Raw genomic sequence first — 17117 nt, 5'->3', positions numbered from 1 at the left:
GAGGAGGTGTAGGGAGGAGCTGTACCACCCAGCTAACAGTCCAGCTATAGGGAGGAGGTGTAGGGAGGAGGTGTACCACCCAGCTAACAGTCCAGCTGTAGGGAGGAGGTTGAGGTACACATCACAATAATCATCATCATAATCATCACTATCAGCATAATCATCATCACATCATAATCATCACTATCACAATCATCACCATAATCATCACTATCTCCATAATCATCACCATAATCATCTCCATAATCATCACCATAATCATCACTATCTCCATAATCATCACCATAATCATCACTATCTCCATAATCATCACTACATCATAATCATCACTATCACAATCATCACCATAATCATCACTATCTCCATAATCATCACTATCTCCATAATCATCACCATAATCATCTCCATAATCATCACCATAATCATCACTATCTCCATAATCATCACCATAATCATCACTATCTCCATAATCATCACCATAATCATCTCCATAATCATCACCATCTCCATAATCATCACCATAATCATCACTATCTCCATAATCATCACCATAATCATCACTATCTCCATAATCATCACCATAATCATCACCATAATCATCACCATAATCATCACTATCTCCATAATCATCACCATAATCATCTCCATAATCATCACCATAATCATCACTATCTCCATAATCATCACCATAATCATCACTATCTCCATAATCATCACAATAATCATCACTATCTCCATAATCATCACCATAATCATCTCCATAATCATCACCATAATCATCACTATCTCCATAATCATCACCATAATCATCACTATCTCCATAATCATCATTACATCATAATCAACACTATAACCATAATCATCACTATCACCATCATCCTCACCATAATCATCACCATCTTTATCACCATCATCACTGACAGACCAAGCCTGGCGTAGCGACGGTTTGACGGTTTGCTGGAAATGGATAGTCCCCATTGAGTTTTTTAGTCAAGACTTAATCTGTGTCCGGGAAACTGCCCCTAAACAATCAAAAGTTACTGACAAACGGTTCAGACCTATTCAGTCACATGGAAAACATGACAGATGGTTCTTCAGAGGACTTGACAGAGAGCCAACAATGAGAATAAAACCCAGATGGTTGCTCCTCCCTCCCTGCCTGGGCAGAGCAGGTTTATGGTTTATGGGATGGTCTGGAGGAGAAAACACTGATACAGAGACATAGCTCAGGGTGTATCTCAAATAGCACCCTATTCCCTATATAGTGCACTACTTTAGACCAGAGCCCTATTCCCTATATAGTGCACTACTTTAGACCAGAGCCCTATGGAACCCTATTCCCTATATAGAGCACTACTTTAGACCAGAGCCCTATAGAACCCTATTCCCTATATAGTGCACTACTTTAGACCAGAGCCATATAGAACCCTATTCCCTATATAGTGCACAACTTTAGACTAGAACCATATAGAACCCTATTCCCTATATAGTGCACTACTTTAGACCAGAGACCTATGGAACCCTATTCCCTATATAGTGCACTACTTTAGACCAGAGTCCTATGGAACCCTATTCCCTATATAGTGCACTACTTTAGACCAGAGCCCTATGGAACCCTATTCCCTATATAGTGCACTACTTTAGACAAGATGTGTCTGTGCTCATTGTCCATCTATGTTTGGCATGACAATGATTGACAATGAGTTGGCATGATAGCTCAAACGGATTGGCACTCAGGCTAAAGAATGATCTGGTGTTGTCATCAGCCAATACCCATCAGTCTTCTTCAGACAGATGAACATACAGGATTTCTACTGGCTCATCACAATGTTCTAATCTCACAATCTGGTTATATCCCAGGTAGGTTACTGCAGCCTAGCTAGCTACCCTCTCAGACATGGGTAGTGTACTGCAACCTAGCTAGCTACCCTCTCAGACATGGGTAGTGTACTGCAGCCTAGCTAGCTACCCTCTCAGACATGGGTAGTGTACTGCAGCCTAGCTAACTACCCTCTCAGACATGGGTAGTGTACTGAAGCCTAGCTAGCTACCCTCTCAGACATGGGTAGTGTACTGCAGCCTAGCTAGCTACCCTCTCAGACATGGGTAGTGTACTGCAGCCTAGCTAACTACCCTCTCAGACATGGGTAGTGTACTGCAGCCTAGCTAGCTACCCTCTCAGACATGGGTAGTGTACTGCAGCCTAGCTAGCTACCCCCTCAGACATGGGTAGTGTGCTGCAGCCTAGCTAGCTACCCTCTCAGACATGGGTAGTGTCCTGCAGCCAGCTAGCTACCCTCTCAGACATGGGTAGTGTACTACAGCCAGCTAGCTACCCTCTCAGACATGGGTAGTGTGCTGCAGCCTAGCTAGCTACCCTCTCAGACATGGGTAGTGTACTGCAGCCTAGCTAGCTACCCCCTCAGACATGGGTAGTGTGCTGCAGCCTAGCTAGCTACCCTCTCAGACATGGGTAGTGTCCTGCAGCCAGCTAGCTACCCTCTCAGACATGGGTAGTGTACTACAGCCAGCTAGCTACCCTCTCAGACATGGGTAGTGTACTGCAGCCTAGCTAGCTACCCTCTCAGACATGGGTAGTGTACTACAGCCAGCTAGCTACCCTCTCAGACATGGGTAGTGTACTACAGCCAGCTAGCTACCCTCTCAGACATGGGTAGTGTACTGCAGCCTAGCTAGCTACTCTCTCAGACATGGGTAGTGTACTGCAGCCTAGCTAGCTACCCTCTCAGACATGGGTAGTGTGCTGCAGCCTAGCTAGCTACCCTCTCAGACATGGGTAGTGTACTACAGCCAGCTAGCTACCCTCTCAGACATGGGTAGTGTACTGCAGCCTAGCTAGCTACCCTCTCAGACATGGGTAGTGTACTGCAGCCTAGCTAGCTACCCTCTCAGACATGGGTAGTGTACTACAGCCAGCTAGCTACCCTCTCAGACATGGGTAGTGTACTACAGCCAGCTAGCTACCCTCTCAGACATGGGTAGTGTACTGCAGCCTAGCTAGCTACTCTCTCAGACATGGGTAGTGTACTGCAGCCTAGCTAGCTACTCTCTCAGACATGGGTAGTGTACTGCAGCCTAGCTAGCTACCCTCTCCGACTCCTCTCTCTATTTCTCTGTCTGTCTGTGTCTCTATCTCTACCCTTTTCATATGCCTTTGTAGCTCTTTCAGTGAGTGTACTCTAGTGTACTGTAGAGAAGAGTGCAGTAGAGTACTGTAGGGTACATTGATGTTAGTCATTTAGCAGACTCTCTTATCCACAGTCACTTATAGTAGTGAGTCATTTAGCAGACTCACTTATCAAATCAAATTTTTACTTTTACAACTTTTACTGGTCACATACACATGGTTAGCAGATGTTATTGCGAGTGTAGCGAAATGCTTGTGCTTCTAGTACCGACAATGCAGTAATATCTAACAAATTCCACAACAAAACCTAATACACAACATCTAGTAAAGGAATGGGATAAGATTATATAAATATAACATTTTTGGACGAGCAGAGACAGAGCGGCTGAGATGCAATAGATAGTATATTATACAGTATATACATATGAGATGAGTAATGTAAGATATGTAAACATTATTAAAGTGGCATTAATAAAGTGACGAGTGATCCACTTATTAAAGTGGCCAATGATTTCTAGTCAGTGTGTTAGCAGCAGCCACTCTGTTTTAGTGATGGCTGTTTAACAGCCTGATGGCCTTGAGATACAAGCTGTTTATTAGTCTCTAAGTCCCCGCTTTGATGCACCTGTACTGACCTCGCCTTCTTGATGCAAGCGGGGTGAACAATAAGTGGCTCAGGTTAAAATTGTCCTTGATTATCTTTTTGGCCTTCCTGTGACATCGGGTGGTGTAGGTGTCTTGGAGGGCAGGTAGTTTGCCCCCGGTGATGCGTTGTGCAGACCTCACTACCCTCTGGAGAGCCTTGCGGTTGTGGGCGGTGCAGTTGCCGTACCAGGCGGTGATACAGCCTGACAGGATGCTCTCGATTATGCATCTGTAAAAGTTAGTGAGGGTTTTTGGTGACAAGCCAAATTTCTTCCCCCTCGGAGGTTGAAGAGGCATTGTTGCACCTTCTTCACCACACTGTCTGTGTGTGTGGATCATTTCAGTTTGCCGGTGATATGTAAACCGAGGAACTTAAAACTTTCCACCTTCTCCACTGCTGTCCCGTCGATGTGAATAGGGGGGGTGCTCCCTTTGCTGTTTCCTGAAGTCCACAATCATCTCTTTTGTTTTGCTGACATTGAGTAAGGGGTTTTTGTCCTGACACCACACTCTGAGAGCCCTCACCTCCTACCTGTAGGCTGTCTCGTCATTGTTGGTAATCAAGCCTACTACTGTTGTGTCGCCTGCAAACTGATGATTGAGTTGGAGGCGTGCATGGCCACGCAGTGGTGGATGAACAGCGAGTACAGGAGGGGGCTGAGAACGCACCCTTGTGGGGCCCCAGTGTTGAGGATCAGCAAAGTTGATCCTCAACCTTCTGAGAGTGGCAAGTCAGGAAGTCCAGGACCCAGTTGCACAGGGTGGGGTCAAGACCCAGGGACTCAAGCTTAATGATGAGTTTGGAGGGTATTATGGTGTTGAATGCTGAGCAGTAGTCAATGTAAGCAAATTGAAGTGGCTCTAGGGTGTCAGGTAAGGTGGAAGTGATATGGTCCTTGACTAGTCTCTCAAAGCACTTCATGATGACGGAAGTGAGTGCTACGGGGCGATAGTTGTTTAGCTCAGTTACCTTTGCTTTCTTGGGAACAGGAACAATGGTGGTCCTCTTGAAGCATGTGGGGACAGCAGACTGGGATAGGGATTGATTGAATATGTCCGTAAACAAACCAGCCAGCTGTTCTGCGAATGCCCTGAGGACGCGGCTAGGGATGCCGTCTGGGCCGGCAGCCCTGCGAGGGTTAACATGTTTAAATGTCTTACTCACGTCGGCCACGGAGAAGGAGAGCACACAGGCTTTGGTAGCGGGCCTTGTCAGTGGCACTGTATTTTCCTCAAAGCTTGCGAAAAAGTTGTTAAATTTGTCTGGAAGCAAGACGTCGATGTCCGCATCGGGCCTGGTTTTCGTTTTGTAGACCCTGCCACATACCTCTTGTGTCTGAGCCGTTGAATCCACTTTGCCTCGATACTGACACTTAGCTTGTTTGATTGCCTTGTAGAGGGAATAACTACACTGTTTGTAGTCGCCTTGCCATGATTAAATGCAGTGTTTTGCGCTTTCAGTTTTGCACGAATGCTTCCATCAATCCAATGTTTCTGGTTAGGGAAGGTTTTAATAGTCACAGTCGGTACAACATCTCCTATACACTTCCTTATGACCTCGTCGAGTCAGTATATATGTCAACGTTGTTATCTGAGGTTAGCTGGAACATATCCCAGTCCACGTGATGGAAGCAATCTTGAAGCGTGGAATCTGATTGGTCAGACCAGCATTGGATAGACCTAAGCACAGGTGCTTCCTGTTTTAGTTTCTGCCTATAGGAGGGGAGCAACAAGATGGAGTCATGGTCATATTTGCCAAAAAGAGAGCGGGGGAGGGCCTTGTGTACATCGTGGAAGTTAGAGTAGCAGTGGTCGAGAAGTGTTACTCGCTCATGTGCCGCAATCGATATGCTGCTAGAATTTAGGTAGCCTTGTTCTCAGATTATCTTTGTTAAAATCCCCAGCTACAATAAATGCAGCCTCAGGATATGTGGTTTCCAGTTTACATAAAGTCCAGTGAAGTTCCTTGATGGCCATCTTGGTATCCGCTTTCGGAGGGATATACACTGCTACTGGGCCAATGTTCTTAGTAGTGGACTGTAGTAGAGTGCAGAACACTTTAAAAAACACATGTTGCTTTTTATAAAGCTTCTTGGCACACTGATGCGTATACAGTATGAGTTGAACCCAACTGCATGCAGCCACAGCGCAGGATACAGGATACAGATAAACAAGACTCTCCGAACACCACTCATATCTCTGGGCACATATTCACTAAGTGTTTCGGAGTAGGAGTTCTGAACTAGGATCAGTTTCATCAGATCATAATGAATAATGTGATATTTATAAACCCTCTTAGGCCACTCTCTCCCCTCTCTGAGAGATATGTACTGCAGCTCTCATCTTCCACATACAACACCCGTTCTGCCAGTCACATTCTGTTAAAGGTCCCTAAAGCACACACATCCCTGGGTCGCTCGTTTTTTCAGTTCGCTGCAGCTAGCGACTGGAACGAGCTGCAACAAACACTCAAACTGGACAGCTTTCCCTCCATCTTTTCATTCAAAGTCTCAGTAGTATAGTGTTGACACCACACAGTACAGTGTTGACACCACCCAGTACAGTAGTACAGTGTTGACACCACCCAGTACAGTGTTGACACCACACAGTACAGTGTTGACACCACCCAGTACAGTGTTGACACCACCCAGTACAGTAGTACAGTGTTGACACCACACAGTACAGTAGTACAGTGTTGACACCACCCAGTACAGTGTTGACACCACCCAGTACAGTGTTGACACCACCCAGTACAGTGTGGACACCACCCAGTACAGTAGTACAGTGTTGACACCACACAGTACAGTGTTGACACCACACAGTACAGTAGTACAGTGTTGACACCACCCAGTACAGTGTTGACACCACCCAGTACAGTGTTGACACCACCCAGTACAGTGTTGACACCACCCAGTACAATAGTACAGTGTTGACAACACACAGTACAGTAGTATAATGCTGACAACACACAGTACAGTAGTACAGTGTTGAAAACACACAGTACAGTAGTACAGTGTTGACAACACACAGTACAGTACAGTAGTACAGTGTTTATAGTGTTGACAACACACAGTACAGTGTTGACACCACACAGTACAGTGTTGACACCACCCAGTACAGTTGTATAGTGTTGACACCACCCAGTACAGTGTTGACACCACCCAGTACAGTGTTGACACCACACAGTACAGTAGTATAGTGTTGACACCACACAGTATAGTAGTATAGTGTTGACACCACCCAGTACAGTGTTGACACCACACAGTACAGAAGTATAGTGTTGACACCACCCAGTAGTGTTGACACCACGCAGTACAGTGTTGACACAACCCAGTACAGTAGTATAGTGTTGACACCACCCAGTACAGTGTTGACACCACACAGTACAGCAGTATAGTGTTGACACCACCCAGTACAGTGTTGACACAACCCAGTACAGTAGTATAGTGTTGACACCACCCAGTACAGTGTTGACACCACCCAGTACAGTGTTGACACCACCCAGTACAGTGTTGACACCACCCAGTACAGTAGTATTCTGTTCTGTCTACGGCTATGGAACACTGACCTGTTCACCGGACGTGCTACCTGTCCCAGACCTGCTGGTTTCAACTCTCTAGAGACAGCAGGAGCGGTAGAGATACTCTTAATGATCGGCTATGAAAAGCCAACTGACATTTACTCCTGAGGTGCTAACTTGTTGCACCCTCGACATCCACTGTGATTATTATTATTTGATGCTGCTGGTCATCTATGAACATTTGAACATCTTGTCCATGTTCTGTTATAATCTCCACCCGGCACAGCCAGAAGAGGACTGGCCACCCCTCAGAGCCTGGTTCCTCTCTAGGTTTCTTCCTAAGTTTTGGCCTTTCTAGGGAGTTTTTCCTAGCCACCGTGCTTCTACACCTGCATTGCTTGCTGTTTGGGGTTTTAGGCTGGGTTTCTGTACAGCACTTTGAGATATCAGCTGATGTAAGAAGGGATTTATAAATACATTTGATTGATTGACACCACACAATAAAGTCGCTTAGTGTTGACTCCAAGACACAGTACAGAGTATTACCAACTGGACACAAACATATTGCTAAAAATATTCTCTTATCACCACAGAGGGAGGAAACAGAGTAGCAGATGTGAGGGAGGGAGAAGGGGGGGGCATAAGGGGAAGGTTGGGGGAGGTCAAAGCTACATGGGGGGGGGGGGGTAGACAACGACTTCAGGAAGGAATGTTGAAAAGCCTAACTCTCTTTTGTTCCCATGTATTTCTAAGTAACACTAAGCAGCAATGTTACTGTGTTACTGCAGGCTGAAAGTAGTTCTCTCTCAGGAGCGGAGAGCTCTGCCCACAAACTACAGCTCTGCTTGTATTTGCTTCAAAATCAGTCAACGTCTTTCAAATACCCTCTGGAGCCAAAAGCCCACATTCTCCTCCAAAAGTGACGACTGACTGACTCTCTCTCTAGGAGAGACAGACACAAGCAATTCCACCCCCTCCACACACACACACACACACACACACACACACACACACACACACACACACACACACACACACACACACACACACACACACACACACACACACAATCTCTCTCTCAGATTCCAACTGCTGATTCATGTTTGGACATACACTGTAAATCTACCAAAGAAAGGTCTGTTAATCACTTGAATATATGAAGTTTAAAGGAACATAATTCATGAAATATGCTGTCTAGTGCAGGGTTCAATCAGGACTCGCTCACTAGGAAAACTACAATACCAAAGGCTGGCCCTAAGGTAATCTACCACAGGTCCTATAGAGGGTTCAATCAGGACTCACTCACTAGGAAAACTACAATACCAAAGGCTGGCCCTAAGGTAATCTACCACAGGTCCTATAGAGGGTTCAATCAGGACTCACTCACTAGGAACACTAAAATACCAGAGGCTGGCCCTAAGGTAATCTACCACAGGTCCTATAGAGGGTTCAATCAGGACTCACTCACTAGGAACACTAAAATACCAGAGGCTGGCCCTAAGGTAATCTACCACAGGTCCTATAGAGGGTTCAATCAGGACTCGTTGTGGATGAGATTTAGAATGGGCCAATGGTTAGAAGTGTGTAGTGAGGATGATCCTGAAATGTCATTAAGTTTGTTTATGAAATGATTTATGAGTACAGCTGATAAGCACGCCCCTTTAAGAAATGATTTATGAGTATAGCTGATAAGCACGCCCCTTTAAGAAATGATTTATGAGTACAGCTGATAAGCCTGCCCCTTTAAGAAATGATTTATGAGTACAGCTGATAAACCTGCCCCTTTAAGAAATGATTTATGAGTACAGCTGATAAGCACGCCCCTTTAAGAAATGATTTATGAGTACAGCTGATAAGCACGCCCCTTTAAGAAGTTATTTATGAGTATAGCTGATTGGCACGCCCCTTTAAGAAAATGCACGGTGAGGTTAAACGGTGCCCCCATGGATTGATGACGAGCTGATAAATGTAAGGATTCAATGACATGATGCCAAAAAAGTAGCAGATAAATCTGGCACTGTTTGATAAGCAAAGTTATTGTAAATGAAGAAATCTTGTGACCAAACTAAAGAAAGAAGTAGGGATTCGATCAGCACAAAACTGATGAAGTGAAGGATGATGGGGAAAAAACTGTGGAGAACATTGAACACTATTATGGGTAGGAATTCAAACATATCCACCTCCTTTGATGAATCTGAGGGTATATTTATTACAAAACCACACAACATCGCAAACTACTTTAATTAATATTTTACAGGCAAAGTGGACAAGTTGAGGAATGCTATGATTCCAACTGATGGCTCCATGTCATTATACCCTTATAAAAGATTGTATCATGGAGGAGAGGCAATGCAGGTTTGTTTTTCATCAAGTAGAAAGGGCAGAGGTAGAAAGGACGCTGTTGTCTCTTTCGGATGACAAGTCACCTGGTACAGATTTTTTTTATTTTTTTTTATTTTTTATTTCACCTTTATTTAACCAGGTAGGCTAGTTGAGAACAAGTTCTCATTTACAACTGCGACCTGGCCAAGATAAGGCATAGCAGTGTGAACAGACAACACAGAGTTACACATGGAGTAAACAATTAACAAGTCAATAACACAGTAGAAAAAAGGGGAGTCTATATACATTGTGTGCAAAAGGCATGAGAAGGTAGGCGAAAAATTACAATTATGCAGATTAACACTGGAGTGATAAATGATCAGATGGTTATGTACAGGTAGAGATATTGGTGTGCAAAAGAGCAGAAAAATAAATAAATAAAAACAGTATGGGGATGAGGTAGGTGAAAATGGGTGGGCTATTTACCAATAGACTATGTACAGCTGCAGCGATCGGTTAGCTGCTCAGATAGCAGATGTTTGAAGTTGGTGAGGGAGATAAAAGTCTCCAACTTCAGCGATTTTTGCAATTCGTTCCAGTCACTGACAGCAGAGAACTGGAACGAAAGGCGGCCAAATGAGGTGTTGGCTTTAGGGATGATCAGTGAGATACACCTGCTGGAGCGCGTGCTACGGATGGGTGTTGCCATCGTAACCAGTGAACTGAGATAAGGCGGAGCTTTACCTAGCATGGACTTGTAGATGACCTGGAGCCAGTGGGTCTGGCGACGAATATGTAGCGAGGGCCAGCCGACTAGAGCATACAAGTCACAGTGGTGGGTGGTATAAGGTGCTTTAGTGACAAAACGGATGGCACTGTGATAAACTGCATCCAGTTTGCTGAGTAGAGTGTTGGAAGCAATTTTGTAGATGACATCGCCGAAGTCGAGGATCGGTAGGATAGTCAGTTTTACTAGGGTAAGTTTGGCGGCGTGAGTGAAGGAGGCTTTGTTGCGGAATAGAAAGCCGACTCTTGATTTGATTTTCGATTGGAGATGTTTGATATGGGTCTGGAAGGAGAGTTTAGAGTCTAGCCAGACACCTAGGTACTTATAGATGTCCACATATTCAAGGTCGGAACCATCCAGGGTGGTGATGCTGGTCAGGCGTGCGGGTGCAGGCAGCAAACGGTTGAAAAGCATGCATTTGGTTTTAATAGCGTTTAAGAGCAGTTGGAGGCCACGGAAGGAGTGCTGAATGGCATTGAAGCTCGTTTGGAGGTTAGATAGCACAGTGTCCAAGGACGGGCCGGAAGTATATAGAATGGTGTCGTCTGCGTAGAGGTGGATCAGGGAATCGCCCGCAGCATGAGAAACATCATTGATATATACAGAGAAAAGAGTCGGCCCGAGAATTGAACCCTGTGGCACCCCCATAGAGACTGCCAGAGGACCGGACAGCATGCCCTCCGATTTGACACACTGAACTCTGTCTGCAAAGTAATTGGTGAACCAGGCAAGGCAGTCATCCGAAAAACCGAGGCTACTGAGTCTGCCGATAAGAATACGGTGATTGACAGAGTTGAAAGCCTTGGCAAGGTCTATGAAGACGGCTGCACAGTACTGTCTTTTATCGATGGCGGTTATGATATCGTTTAATACCTTGAGTGTGGCTGAGGTACACCCGTGACCGGCTCGGAAACCAGATTGCACAGCGGAGAAGGTACGGTGGGATTCGAGATGGTCAGTGACCTGTTTGTTGACTTGGCTTTCGAAGACCTTAGATAGGCAGGGCAGGATGGATATAGGTCTGTAACAGTTTGGGTCCAGGGTGTCGCCCCCTTTGAAGAGGGGGATGACTGCGGCAGCTTTCCAATCCTTGGGGATCTCAGACGATATGAAAGAGAGGTTGAACAGGCTGGTAATAGGGGTTGCGACAATGGCGGCGGATAGTTTCAGGAATAGAGGGTCCAGATTGTCAAGCCCAGCTGATTTGTACGGGTCCAGGTTTTGCAGCTCTTTCAGAACATCTGCTATCTGGATTTGGGTAAAGGAGAACCTGGAGAGGCTTGGGCGAGTAGCTGCGGGGGGGGGGGGAGCTGTTGGCCGAGGTTGGAGTAGCCAGGCGGAAGGCATGGCCAGCCATTGAGAAATGCTTGTTGAAGTTTTCGATAATCTTGGATTTATCGGTGGTGACCGTGTTACCTAGCCTCAGTGCAGTGGGCAGCTGGGAGGAGGTGCTCTTGTTCTCCATGGACTTCACAGTGTCCCAGAACTTTTTGGAGTTGGAGCTACAGGATGCAAACTTCTGCCTGAAGAAGTTGGCTTTAGCTTTCCTGACTGACTGTGTGTATTGGTTCCTGACTTCCCTGAACAGTTGCATATCGCAGGGAATATTCGATGTTAGTGCAGTCCGCCACAGGATGTTTTTGTGCTGGTCGAGGGCAGTCAGGTCTGGAGTGAACCAGGGGCTATATCTGTTCTTAGTTCTGCATTTTTTGAACGGAGCATGCTTATCTAAAATGGTGAGGAAGTTACTTTTAAAGAAAGACCAGGCATCCTCAACTGACGGGATGAGGTCAATGTCCTTCCAGGATACCCGGGCCAGGTCGATTAGAAAGGCCTGCTCACAGAAGTGTTTTAGGGAGCGTTTGACAGTGATGAGGGGTGGTCGTTTGACTGATAATCTAGACACCAAATTGTTTAGAGTTACAGCTAATCAAATATCTACCCCAATCTCTCATATTTTTAATAAGTGCTTGATGTGGTGTGCCCAGAAGTCTGGAAAGAGTCAAAGGTTATTCCACTACCTAAGTATAAAAAAATCTGCATTCCCTGGTCCTAATAGCTATAAACGTGTTGCCTGTTATTTTGTGTGTCTGTGTAATCTGAGGGAAATATGTGTCTCTAATATGGTCATACATTTGGCAGGAGGTTAGGAAGTGCAGCTCAGTGTCCACCTCATTTTGTGGGCAGTGTGCACATAGCCTGTCTTCTCTTGAGAGCCAAGTCTTCCTACGGTGGCCTTTCTCAATAGCAAGACTATGCTCACTGAGTCTGTACATAATCACAGATTGTTTTTCATTTGGGGTCAGTCACAGTGGCCACTGTGTACTCTCTGTTTAGGGCCAAGTAGCATTCTAGTTTGCTTGTTTTTTCTTTTGTTAATTCTTTCCAATGTGTCAAGTATTTCTCTTTTTGTTTTCTCATGATTTGGTTGGGTCTAATTGTGCTGCTGTCCTGGGGCTCTGTAGGGTGTGTTTGTGTTTGTGAACAGAGCCCCAGGACCAGCTTGCTTAGGGGACTCTTCTCCAGGTTCATCTCTGCAGGCGATGGCTTTGTTATTGAAGGTTTGCGAATAGCTTCCTTTTAGGTGGTTGTAGAATTTAACGTCTCTTTCCTGGATTTTGATAGTTAGTGGGGATCGGCCTAATTCTGCTCTGCATGTATTAGTTGGTATGTCTAATTGTATGTTCCTTTTGATGGCGTAGAAGGCCCTTCTTGCCTTGTCTCTCAGATCGTTCACAGCTTTGTGGAAGTTACCTGTGCCGCTGATGTTTAGGCTGAGGTATGTATAGTTTCTTGTGTGCTCTAGAGCAGTGGTTCCCAAACTGTTTATAGTCCCGTTCCCCTTCAAACATTCACCCTCCAGCTGCGTACGCCCTTGAGCACCAGGGTCGGCTGTACCCGCTCTAGCACCAGGGTCAGCTGTACCCCCTCTAGCACCAGGGTCAGCTGTACCCCCTCTAGCACCAGGGTCAGCTGTACCCCCTCTAGCACCAGGGTCAGCTGTACCCCCTCTAGCACCAGGGTCAGCTGTACCCCCTCTAGCACCAGGGTCAGCTGTACCCCCTCTAGCACCAGGGTCAGCTGTACCCCCTCTAGCACCAGGGTCAGCTGTACGCCCTCTAGCACCAGGGTCAGCTGTACCCCCTCTAGCACCAGGGTCAGCTGTACCCCCTCTAGCACCAGGGTCAGCTGTACCCCCTCTAGCACCAGGGTCAGCTGTACCCCCTCTAGCACCAGGGTCAGCTGTACCCCCTCTAGCACCAGGGTCAGCTGTACCCCCTCTAGCACCAGGGTCAGCTGTACGCCCTCTAGCACCAGGGTCACCTGTACGCCCTCTAGCACCAGGGTCAGCTGTACGCCCTCTAGCACCAGGGTCAGCTGTACGCCCTCTAGCACCAGGGTCAGCTGTACGCCCTCTAGCACCAGGGTCACCTGTACGCCCTCTAGCACCAGGGTCAGCTGTACGCCCTCTAGCACCAGGGTCAGCTGTACGCCCTCTAGCACCAGGGTCAGCTGTACGCCCTCTAGCACCAGGGTCAGCTGTACGCCCTCTAGCACCAGGGTCAGCGCACTCTCAAATGTTGTTTTTTGCCTTCATTGTAAGCCTGCCACACACACACTATGCAATACATTTATTAAACATAAGAATGCGTGTGAGTTTTTGTCACGACCTGGCTCGTGGGAAGTGATAGAGCTCTTATAGGACCAGGGCACAAATAATAATATAATAATAATCAATAATTTTATTCTTTATTTAACCATCTTACATATAAAACCGTATTTGTTCATCAACAATTGTGAATAAGTGAATTAACACAGTTTAAGAGATTGCTTGAAAAGTCTGCAATGTTGGGTTGTATTGGAGAGACTCAGTTTTAAATCATTTTCCACACAGTCTGTGCCTGTATTTAGTTTTCATGCTAGTGAGGGCCGAGAATCCACTCTCACATAGGTACGTCGTTGCAAAGGGCATCAGTGTCTTAACAGCGCGATTTGCCAAGGCAAGAAACTCTGAGCGCAGCCGTATCTAGAAATCTGGCAGTGGCTTCTGACTAAATACAATTTTCACAGAACTGCTTGTTGCAATTTCGATGAGGCTCTCTGGTTCAGATATCGGTAAGTGGACTGGAGGCAGGGCATGAAAGGGATAATGAATCCAGTTGTTTGTGTCGTCCGTTTCGGGAAAGTACCTGGGTAATTGCGCACTCAGCTCACTCAGGTGCTTCGCTATATCACATTTGTGACTCAATTCAGGAAACGACATGTCACGACTTTACAGCCTTTAGAACATATAGATTTTTATTTTCAAAATGCATTTTTTTGGCAGAAATGCCTTCACGGACATGGCAACTTTCATGTGCCTTAATATCAAACCTGTCATCTGTAAATACGAATAAAATAGTTTAATTACTAGCCTAGTTGGTTTAGCTACATAAAAAGTGAGCAACCTTCCCACTAACCATGATTGGCTGAGATAAAGAGTGCAGTCCACAATCATCTCCTTTGTCTTGATTACGTTGAGGGACAGGATGTTATTATGGCACCTTCCGGCCAGGTCTCTGACCTCCTCCCTATAGGCTGTCTCGTCATTCTCACATCGGTGTTCCTTTTGTCCAGGTGGGAAAGGGCAGTGTGGAGTGCAGTAGAGATTGTATCATATGTGGATCTGTTTGGAGCAGCATGCAAATTAGAGTGGGTCTAGGGTTTCTGGGATAATGGTGTTGATGTGAGACATGTCCAGCCTTTCAAAGCACTTTGTGGCTATGGACGTGAGTGCTATGGGTCTGTAGTCATTTAGGCAGGTTACCTTAGTGTTCTAGGGCACAGGGACAATGGTGGTCTGCTTGAAACATGTTGGTATTACAGACTCAATCAGGGACATATTGAAAATGTCAGTGAAGACACCTGCCAGTTGGTCAGCACATGCCCAGAGCACACGTCCTGGTAATCCGTCTGGCCCTGCAGCCTTGTGAATGTTGACCTGTTTAAAGGTCTTACTCACGTTGGCTACGTAGAGCGTGATCACACAGTCATCCAGAACAACTGATAGTCTCATGCATGCATCAGTGTTGCTTGCCTCGAAGCGAGCAGAGAAGTGATTTAGCTCGCCTGGTAGGCTCACATCATTGGGCAGCTAGTGGCTGGGCTTCCCTTTGTAGTCTGTAATAGTTTGCAGGCCCTGCCACATCCAAAGAGTGTCAGAGCCGTTGTAGTACGATTCAATCTTAGTCCTGTATTGGTGCTTTGCCTGTTTGATGGTTCATCTGAGGACGTAGCAGGATTTCTTATAAGCTTCCGGGTTAGAGTCCCCTTCCTTGAAGGCGCCAGCTCTACCCTTTAGCTCAGTACGGATGTTGCCTGTTATCCATGGTTTCTGGTTGGGGTATGTACGTACAGTTACTGTGGGTACGACGTCAACAATGCTTTTATTGATGAAGCCAGTGACTGATGTCAGTAACTCTTGTCAGTAACTCTTGTCAATAACAGTAACTCTTGTCAATAACAGTAACTCTTGTCAATAACAGTAACTCTTGTCAATAACAGTAACTCTTGTCAGTAACTCTTGTCAGTAACAGTAACTCTTGTCAATAACAGTAACTCTTGTCAGTGACTCTTGTCAGTAACTATTATCAGTAACTCTTGTCAGTAACAGTAACTCTTGTCAGTAGCTCTTGTCTGTAACTCTTGTCTGTAACTCTTGTCAGTAACTCTTGTCAGTAGCTCTTGTCAGTAACTCTTGTCAATAACTCTTGTCAATAACTCTTGTCAATAACAGTAACTCTTGACAGTAACAGTAACTCTTGTCAGTAACTCTTGTCAGTAACTCTTGTCAGTAGCTCTTGTCAGTAACTCTTGTCAGTAACTCTTGTCAATAACAGTAACTCTTGACAGTAACAGTAACTCTTGTCAGTAACTCTTGTCAGTAACTCTTGTCAGTAACTCTTGTCAGTAACAGTAGCTCTTGTCAGTAACTCCTGTCAGTAACTCTTGTCAGTAACTCTTGTCAGTAACTCTTGTCAATAACAGTAGCTCTTGTCAGTAACTCTTGTCAGTAACTCTTGTCAATAACAGTAGCTCTTGTCAGTAACTCTTGTCAGTAACTCTTGTCACTAGCTCTTGTCAGTAACAGTAACTATTGTCAGTAGCTCTTGTCACTAGCTCTTGTCAGTAACAGTAACTCTTGTCAGTAACTCTTGTCAGTAACTCTTGTCAGTAACTCTTGTCAGTAACAGTAACTCTTGTCAGTAGCTCTTGTCAGTAACTCTTGTCAGTAACAGTAACTCTTGTCAGTAGCTCTTGTCAGTAGCTCTTGTCAGTAGCTCTTGTCACTAGCTCTTGTCAGTAGCTCTTGTCAGTAGCTCTTGTCAGTAGCTCTTGTCAGTAGCTCTTGTCACTAGCTCTTGTCACTAGCTCTTGTCAGTAACAGTAACTCTTGTCAATAACTCTTGTCAGTAGCTCGTCAGTATCTCTTGTCACTAGCTCTTGTCACTAGCTCTTGTCAGTAACAGTAACTCTTGTCAGTAGCTCTTGTCAGTAGCTCTTGTCAGTAGCTCTTGTCAGTAGCTCTTGTCAATAACTCTTGTCAATAACAGTAACTCTTGTCAGTAGCTCTTGTCAGTAACTCTTGTCAATAACTCTTGTCAATAACTCTTGTCAATAACAGTAACTCTTGTCAGTAACAGTAACTCTTGTCA

The 17117-nt window shown here is 45.4% G+C and overlaps 1 protein-coding gene across 4 annotated transcripts in view; it reads right to left on the bottom strand.

Annotated features, from left to right (window-relative positions):
* The window catches only part of LOC139422647 (interleukin-11 receptor subunit alpha-like), a 121096-nt gene that overhangs the window by 42950 nt on the left and 61029 nt on the right, over window positions 1-17117 (bottom strand). Inside the window, exon 1 of one of the 4 annotated variants that reach the window (XM_071173800.1) lies at window positions 14883-14963. The exons of 2 other annotated variants lie outside the window; for them this stretch is intronic. In XM_071173800.1, the coding sequence (XP_071029901.1) occupies window positions 14883-14885 (3 nt within the window). In that variant the 5' untranslated portion in view covers window positions 14886-14963. Of the gene's footprint in view, window positions 1-884; window positions 923-14882; window positions 14964-17117 lie in introns of those variants that run through there. One more of the 4 variants, XM_071173799.1, reaches the window with a different exon arrangement.

The sequence above is a fragment of the Oncorhynchus clarkii genome, chromosome 12 (genome assembly GCF_045791955.1).
Source record: "Oncorhynchus clarkii lewisi isolate Uvic-CL-2024 chromosome 12, UVic_Ocla_1.0, whole genome shotgun sequence".
Taxonomy (NCBI): domain Eukaryota; kingdom Metazoa; phylum Chordata; class Actinopteri; order Salmoniformes; family Salmonidae; genus Oncorhynchus; species Oncorhynchus clarkii.
The sequence above is the reverse complement of the archived record's forward strand: the minus strand, read 5'-3'. Positions and strand labels throughout refer to the sequence as shown.